The sequence below is a fragment of the Miscanthus floridulus genome, chromosome 5, assembly GCF_019320115.1.
Source record: "Miscanthus floridulus cultivar M001 chromosome 5, ASM1932011v1, whole genome shotgun sequence".
NCBI classification, from domain to species: Eukaryota; Viridiplantae; Streptophyta; class Magnoliopsida; order Poales; family Poaceae; genus Miscanthus; species Miscanthus floridulus.
Window position 1 is genome coordinate 105,962,721 of NC_089584.1, and position 8,748 is coordinate 105,971,468.

An 8,748-nucleotide genomic window follows, 5' to 3' on the forward strand; every position below is an offset into this window, starting at 1 on the left:
GAGCTCCCTCATGCACGCTACCTCCTTCCTACCGCCATTAATGGATCGGAGATGCCTTGCCGTGCCTCAGCTCTCGAAGCACTGCATGGTAATTGGTACATGCCGAGACTGATGCACTGCTTTCTGTCGGTAGAAAGCCTTTTGTTTCTTTTCCAAAGGAGGGCCGAAAGAAACGGCAGGGTAATCACTGTTGAAGTACAGTGAGTGTAGTATAGAGGTACAGGTCCTGTTGCCGCTGCACGCCAGGGGAAGGGTCCATGCACCGGATCTAGCAGTAACTGTTGCAACTCCGGCTCCACACAGCAGGCTGCTGCGAACCCCAGTCTTCTTGCTACCATCATCACGAATGCGCGCACGCACCACGCAGCGCAGTGATAGCACTTTTCACTGGGATCATCCTTGCATTGGGCGTGGCCTGGCCTGGGGAATTCAATGAAGTGACGAGATCCGTACGTCTAACCCCGGCAACCGCTGGCTGCTGCTGCAGAACAGCACAGTAGTAGTAATCGGGTCCTTGGGAGCAGCTGGGGCAGGGATGATAGTTGTAGCGGAACCGCGGAACGACATGGGCACGTTGCCGCGATTGAATGCGCGGCGGCTCCCAGAGCTTCCGTTTCCAACTCCGCTTCATCGATGGAGCGCCCGGCCCACGACACTGCGCTGCATGCGACCTTGCCATATGCAGGCGAGTGTGCACTCCTCCATGGCTCCATCCCTGCACTGCACTCGCCCAGCTTCCTGCCTATATATACTGCCGCGTGACTCGCGTGTCGTTCAGGGACGACGGAGCAGTTGCTTGGCCGCCATTGGTCCACCGATCTATCTCCTTTTCCCGAGCACCTAGCAAGAGCTAGTGAGCTACCGACAAGTCGGCCAGCGCGCCATGGAGGTGAGGCCGACGAGGCGTCTGCTGTGCCTGGTGGCGGTGGTGAGCTGGGCGCTGGCGGTGGCGCGGTGCGCCCCGCAGGTGCCGTGCTACTTCATCTTCGGCGACTCGCTGGTGGACAACGGCAACAACAACTACCTCTTGTCGATGGCGCGCGCCAACTACCCGCCCTACGGCATCGACTTCGCCGGCGGGCCGTCGGGGCGTTTCACCAACGGACTCACCACCGTTGATGTCATCGGTAAGCTGCTAGCTACACAACCGGCCGGCTTGGCCGGCGGTACGGTGTGTGGTCACACGCTCAAGTCGATCAAGCAGGCTAGCACAGCAGGCAGGCAGCTGTTGTTGTCGATCTATCGTTTGTCCATACTAGCTAGCTCTATAGTAGCAGGTGACGCGATCGATGTTTTATGGTCGTCATGCACGTGTCTGGGTGATAACTTGTAACCTCACATGTCTGGGAGAGGCTAGTAATAAACTAATAATTAGTAAGACGGATGGGAGTTTCGTAGCTGTAGTTGTTGAAGAAGGAAGAGGCGAAGAGCCGACGAGCTAGCTAGTCCAGTACAGTCCACACAAGCTGATCGCTCCTCAGTCATCCAACTTGCCAATGTAGCAGCGTGAAACAAATTAAGGTGCTCGGTCGATGACTGTTACCTGGAATTTAATACGTACACTGGGGTGGATAGAGAAACGCGGCTGTAGCTAGATCTGTATAGGAGGATGGATCGGATGAAGATACACCGCCTACGTTCAATTATGTTTGCTAGTAGTATAAAACTTTGCACGAGTCACTCGTGCCAGAGCTCCTGAAGCAGACACTCATGCCATGCATCTAGCTTCGTCCATGTGTTTTTCTTTCCTTTTTGGGATGAATTATAGTGTGCTTAATTCCTTTGCAAATTGCACAGCTCGACTTCTGGGTTTCGACAACTTCATCCCGCCGTTCGCCGCAACGAGCGGGGACCAGCTCCTCGGCGGCGCCAACTTCGCCTCCGCCGCCGCCGGCATCCGCGCCGAGACCGGCCAACAGCTGGTATGTATGCTAGCGAATCCAATGCGTGATGAGAAAAGACAAAACCAACAAGGGCAACAACCACTAACTAGCTAGTGTATTGCACGCTTTCTTTATGCAGGGCGGTCGGATCCCGTTCGCGGGGCAGGTGCAGAACTACCAGACGGCGGTGCAGACGCTGGTGAGCATCCTGGGCGACCAGGACACGGCGTCGGATCACCTGAGCCAGTGCATCTTCAGCATCGGCATGGGCAGCAACGACTACCTCAACAACTACTTCATGCCGGCCTTCTACAACACGGGCAGCCGGTACACGCCCGAGCAGTTCGCCGACTCGCTCATCGCCGACTACCGCCGCCACCTACAGACGCTCTACAGCTACGGCGCGCGCAAGGTGGTCATGATCGGCGTGGGGCAGGTCGGGTGCGCCCCCAACGAGCTGGCGCGCTACAGAGCTGACGGCGTCACCTGCATCGGCCGCATCGACGACGCCATCCAGATGTTCAACCGCCGCCTCGTCGGCCTCGTCGACGAGTTCAACGCGCTGCCCGGCGCGCACTTCACCTTCATCAACGCCTACAACATCTTCGATGACATCCTCACCAACGCCGCCTCCTACGGTAATTAATTACTAGTAAATATATACACAGTCTGTGAAATTGGTTGGACCCGACGACGATCATATCGATCGATCACCGTGCGTGCATGGCGTACGTGCGTGCAGGGTTCACGGTGACCAACGCCGGGTGCTGCGGGGTGGGCAGGAACAACGGGCAGGTGACGTGCCTTCCGTACCAGGCGCCGTGCGCCAACAGGGACCAGCACATCTTCTGGGACGCGTTCCACCCGTCGGAGGCGGCCAACATCATCGTCGGACGCCGGTCCTACCGCGCCGAGTCGCCCAACGACGTCTACCCGATGGACATCAGCACGCTCGCCTCCATCTGATCCGATCCGTCCAAATTATAACAGCAGTTCAGTTCATTCCCCTAATATAGTCCAAACGGGGCTCCAATATTATTTCCTGTACAAGCTCTTATATCTGTAATTTTTGCAACTCATACTTTGGTGTATTTGCATCGGATACTTAGAAAAATAATTGATGCACTTTTTTTCGTTTTTAATTAATGCTCATGCGTGCCTGAATCGTCAAAAGATCAAAATTAAACAGGCACCAATCACATGTTCTGGTAATTTAATCAGACAGATAAATTTGTTGTGTGGTTGCATACGGACAGACGTATTTAGCTGATATAAAGGATTTCACAAGTACACCAAATTTGCAGCTTCATTCAAACCATGTTCTCATGAGTCATGAGCCCATGGCATCTTTTCTTCAACTGTTGGCAAGCCCGACGTAAAGATCAATCACACACGCATACCATGTCTGCACAAGTAATTACACAATGCGACCGATAGAAATACAGCAATCCACGCCAGGCAATTCAGATTGCTTCGCCTTCACCCCATCTGAATTCTGAAACTATGAATTGAATTCCTTCAGTTCAGCGCACGCTAAGCTAGGTCCTCTTGGCTTCCTCTTCAGCCTGCACCAGTTTCAGATGCTTCTCCGTCAGAAGAAAAAAGGCGACTTCCAAAATCATCACCAAAAAATGAAATGAACCCTGGACGACGAAGAAAGAAGAACTCACAGCTCGGATGATCTTGTCGAGCGCGTCGGGCCCGTGCGTCTCGATGAAGCGCTCGACAGACTTGCGCGCGTCGAGGCTCATCATCTGCAGCACCCGGCGCTGGCGCTCGTTGTAGTTCGGGTTCACGTAGTTGCCGATCTTAGAAGTAGCGCCGGACGTGCGTTTCGTAGATGTAGGCCGCGCCGTTGAAAATGGGCAAGCACAAGCCAGCAGCAGAAGAGCAGCTTCATGTACGGCCACAGGGGAAACCTGAGAAAAGATCAAAAGAACCTCGTGTTCGCCGGAGTTGCCGTGAACGGAGAAATCTCATTTGTTCCTGGGGTGAGCCGCCGCCTTCACTACGTTAAGATCATGACCAGGTCACCCCTCTGAGCTGTGCGACCCCAGTCAGCTCTGGAAGCAAGAGGAGCAGCAGCACTCGCAGCAGTGCATCATCTCCCAGCAAGAAGTCCAAGAGCGCAGCTGTTCGGTCCATGGATGTCAACATGAGCAGGTTCAACTCCAGTTATGAGAACAAGACCGCAATGATGCAAAACTGCTGGAAGGAGAGGCAGCAACAGGTTGCGGCTCTTGATGAGGAGAAGAACATCAAGAAACAAGAACAGAAATTGGTTGCGGCTGCAGCAAGAGAGGTTGGGGCGCACAAGATACAAGGGTTGTGGGTTGGTGTGATCAATATCTACAAAGATGACGATGCCAGGAATGTCTTCCTCGAAACACCTGTGGAAGCAAGGCTTGAAGTCATTAAGCACTATGCGGGGGTCGAAAACTAGAACCATCTATCCATGCATTTCACCTATATGTGACTGTAGTTGGCATGATGAACTATGTCTTTTGTGTGTGCAGATCATTAGTCCTATATGAACCTTGTCTTTTATGTGCGAGGTTGTGATGATGAACAATGTCATTAAGCCCTTAATTTGCAGCATGGTTGTTAAACTAAGTTCTCAAGCTCATTTTTGTTTTTATATTGATTGCCTGTGTGAGGTCATGGTATGTTTGAATTGAGGTAGCCTTGCATGAGTATAGTGGGTAGCAACAGTTTTTGTACTGATTGTATTGCAATGGCCAGGAAGTTGTTGATCAAGTTAATGCTCAAGTGGATGATGACGACGACTGGTGGGAGGAGTTTTGGAAAATGCTGCTAGAAGATGATGATGAAGCAGCATTTATCTATGGTACGTATGACTACGCTATACATCTGGACAAGTATTGCAGTAGAGCTGCGTATAGGAAGCCATCATATACTGGTGAGGAATGGGTACAAAACAAGCTTGCCAATGAAACTGCCTGCTACAACATGTTTAGAATGAGTCCCCAAATGTTTTATAGTCTGCATAGTTTGTTGACTACAAACTATGGCCTCACATCCTCAACCAAGTCTACCTCTATTGAGGCTCTAGCAATGTTCCTTTGGATACTTGGGGCTCCACAATCAATTAGGCAAGCAGAGGACAGATTTGAGAGATCACTAGGCACTGTGCACAACCTTTTTTACAAAGTCCTCAGCAGTGTGTTAGACCTATCTGCCGACATCATTAAACCTAGGGACCCAGATTTTACAACAATGCATCCTAGGGTCCAGAATGCTAGGTTCTATCCTGAATTCAAGGGTTGCATAGGGGTAATAGATGGCACTCACATTCCTGTGGTCGTGCCAAGTGATAAGTTTATGCAGCACATGTGTCGGAAGGGCAAGACAACCTAGAATGTCATGACCGTTTGTGACTTTGACATGGTCTTTACTTTTATCCTTGCTGGCTGGCCTGGATCGGTGCATGACATGAGAGTGTTAGATGATGCACTCACAAAGTACAGAGATTTCTTCCCTAAGGTGCCTAGAGGTACACACGTTGCTGCTAGTTCAATACTGTTTTCTAATTGAAGCTTGTTAAACTTACAGGTACTTACTGCTGCAGAGAAGTACTACCTGGTGGACTCGGGGTATGCAAACCACCCCGGGTTTCTATCTCCTTACCGGCAGACCAAGTATCACATCCAAGACTTTCAAAACGCCCCTGAACCACAAGGTATTAAGGAGATATTCAATTATGCGCATTCATCTCTTAGAAATGTCATCGAAAGGGCGTTTGGAGTGTTGAAGATGAAGTGGCGCATATTGTTTAACATCCTGTCGTATCCACCTGAGACACAGACACATATAATAGTTGCATGCATGGCGTTGCACAACTTCATCAGGATCAATGGTGACTTTGATGGTGACTTTGGTATGCTAGACAGCAATGTAAACTATGCGCCTGTTGAAGCATATGTGAATCAGCCTGAGATAGAGCCTGCTCCAGACAGTGCGGACATGGAAAGCATGAATGCATTCCGAGACAGGCTGGCTCATCATTTGTTTAATAGGTCGTGAATAATTTGAGATTGAGAAGATGTATTTGCTTATGTACTATCCGAATGTCTGTAACAATTTTCGGCGGATTTGACTACATTTTACTTGAGTTTTTGAATATGCAATAAAGTGTGTAGAGCTTATAGTTTTTCATGTGATTGTGCATGACAACATACTAGGGGGCATGCAAAATTTCCATCATGACAACATGGCTTGTCACACAATACTATGTTGCCTGCTGCATGCACTTCCATCACAGTATCACACACATGCAGATGTTTCAGTCTGATGAGTAGTATATGATGCCCTAGAACACCTCACAGAAGAGAAGACCCAGCATGTGACAAGCCATGCACAATGTACTGCACATTTCCTGACACAGTATGCAGAATATGGGTAAACAGTAACTCCAAAGTTTGGGGGTGCAGAATTTGGGAACTAAACAAGGGCCAAGCACATGCCGAGATGATGCACTGCTTTCTGTCGGTAGAAAGCCTTTTGTTTCTTTTCCAAAGGAGGGCCGAAAGAAACGGTAGGGTAAGCACTATTGAAGTACAGTGAGTGTAGTATAAAGGTACAGGTCTTGTTGCCGCTGCACGCTAGGGGAACGGTCCATGCACCACATAGCCGACGGTAAAATGATACTCAGCTGAATACTAAGTTTCTATTTGCTGAATATACCAATGTTAATGATTGTTTCAGGAGCAAGATAGAGTTTGAGTGGAGCGCACAACTGATGGACGGTCACTGTCAAGCTAACCTTTGCTACAGTGCTACACATAGCTTATTACATCTTGAACTATTCAAAGTAGCTATTGTGCATCAGATACCTTATGTGTTTCAGTTGTTGTGCGTGTGTTATCAACTAAGCTTGACATTGGATGTGGTTTCATTGATGAGTTGTACAAACAAAGCATATTTTGGATTAATAGATGTCTAAATGCTTCTTTCATCATATATTGTTCGGCATGCAATTATTGTTTGAAGCAAACAAAGCGTTGCAATATGGACTATCGACAAAATAATTTGACATTGCAATATATTATATAGCAACAAACAAACGGTGTTGCAAAAAACATCATACCAACAGAATAGTGGGCGTTGCAATAGAGTCTCCAAACTGTACCAACACAATAGTTAGCGTGGCAATAGAGGGTCCAACAATAGCAACCAGTACTGATCGTTGCAATAGAGAGGCAACCTCTAGCAACCAAACATTTACCGTGGCAATAGACGGATGCACCTATACCAACCAAAATGTTTAGTGTTGCAATAGAGAGGCTACCTCTAGCAACCAAATATTTATCGTGGCAATAGACGGTTCCACCTATAGCAACCAGTATTGATCGTTGCAATAGAGAGGCTACCTCTAGCAACCAAATATTTATCATGGCAATAGATGGTTCTACCTATAGCAACCACCGAGATAGCATGGCAATAGAGGGTCCATCTATTGTAATGCTATTGATGCGTGGCAATAAGGTCTATTGCAACACCAAATATCATTGATAGTGCACCTATTGCCACACTTTGGGTTCGTGGCAATAGGTATTTTTGGTGTTGAAATAGGGGAAAATATATTGCAACACCAAAGAGAGTCGTTGGGCAAACCTTTCCCCACGGTTACTATGGCAACGCCTGCTAACGAAAATTTTCCGTTGCAATTTTATCTTTCGCAACCATTTTTGGTATATTGCAACGCTTTTAGGCCGTTGCATTAGGGGTAAAACCTTGTAGTGAGGCCATTAGTCCACTGTCGAGGTCCAATAAAGGATGGCACACACTTTGGTTCTATGTGAAGAAGGACGCCGCCGCCCCCTTGTCAGACTTCACCAGACGCCTAATCGAAGAGGCGCCGTCGGTGTGGGGGTGGGGACCCCCGAGAAGGAAAAATAAAAGGCTCCACGACCTCCTAGATGCCATCATGCTCCTAAAGAACCATGGTCTCTACAGGGCCAGTGTCATCAGGGTGTATCACGCGAGGAGGGTGGCGCTGCTGATGGCGCGCGCCCTCCTGCTATACGGGATGACGCCCGGCGCGTAGCTCGGTGGGACAGTGCTCGCCCAGGGGCAGGCTTCACCACAGCGAGGTCATGCAGGGCATCAATGAAGTGACAGAGGAGTCTGACGCCGTGTTCTTATCCTAGGACATCCCATGATGCGACCAGACGCGGGCTTTGTTGAGTTGCCAGCGAGGTTGGGCTTTTGGGCCTCTGTTGTGCCACTGCCAGAGCACGTGGCCGTGAGGGCAACGAACCGCACCGCAAATGAAAAGAGGAAGAAGAAGAAAGATGAGGAGAAGGCGAAGCAGCGGGTGAAGCAGCGAGCGAGGCTGGACCGAGGAAGGCAACGGCAAGGTTCGGAAGAGGAAGACGTGGAAGAGGGTGATGGTTTCGGGTCACCCTGTCCAATAGGATGAGCTAGGAGGAGGGGATGAGGACTCATCTTTGTTGCGGGAGGGACCCTTCCAGTGGCATGCCCTAGGGTAGGAGGGGGAGGACATGCCCTCGGAGCCAGCGGAATCATGCCAGCCTGCTTCGTTCGGCCGTTCTAAGGCGCCCCGGAGCCGGCGGGGACCGTCCGTCCCGCTCCGTCTGGGCCTTCCGAGCAGAGGGAAGGTTCGACATAGCAGGCCAGGGGATGGGCGGGCCGGCCCCAAAACATCACCGTCCGGTGGCATCGAGGTGAGTAAAAAACTTCACTCCTTCACTCTTAACGGATTTTACCATAGACTGATCGTCGTGTCTTTTGCAGTGTTGGCGGAGGCGGGACTCTCCTGAGGCTAGCGCCGAAGAAGAGCCTCACCCTTCGGCAGATGTGCCAGGGGCCGTGACGTCGACTG

At 50.1% G+C, this 8,748-nt stretch overlaps 1 protein-coding gene across 1 annotated transcript; it reads left to right on the forward strand.

The window, feature by feature from the left end:
- Positions 1–602: 602 nt before the first annotated feature.
- Positions 603–3,052, forward strand: LOC136452899 (GDSL esterase/lipase At5g45670-like). Its single transcript, XM_066453480.1, has 4 exons — positions 603–1,127; positions 1,798–1,922; positions 2,023–2,521; positions 2,626–3,052. The coding sequence occupies exons 1-4, from the start codon at positions 884–886 to the stop codon at positions 2,847–2,849; spliced, it is 1,092 nt and encodes a 363-aa protein (XP_066309577.1). The 5' UTR covers positions 603–883; the 3' UTR covers positions 2,850–3,052.
- Positions 3,053–8,748: the final 5,696 nt, after the last annotated feature.

What these genes read in the sequence shown, in the direction of transcription:
- LOC136452899 (XM_066453480.1), top strand. Translation starts at nt 884, where the DNA reads ATGGAGGTGAGGCCGACGAGGCGTCTGCTGTGCCTGGTGGCGGTGGTG. An exon ending in CACCACCGTTGATGTCATCG is followed by an intron (nt 1,128 to 1,797) that starts GTAAGCTGCTAG and finishes CAAATTGCACAG; the next exon opens with CTCGACTTCTGGGTTTCGAC. An exon ending in CCGAGACCGGCCAACAGCTG is followed by an intron (nt 1,923 to 2,022) that starts GTATGTATGCTA and finishes TTCTTTATGCAG; the next exon opens with GGCGGTCGGATCCCGTTCGC.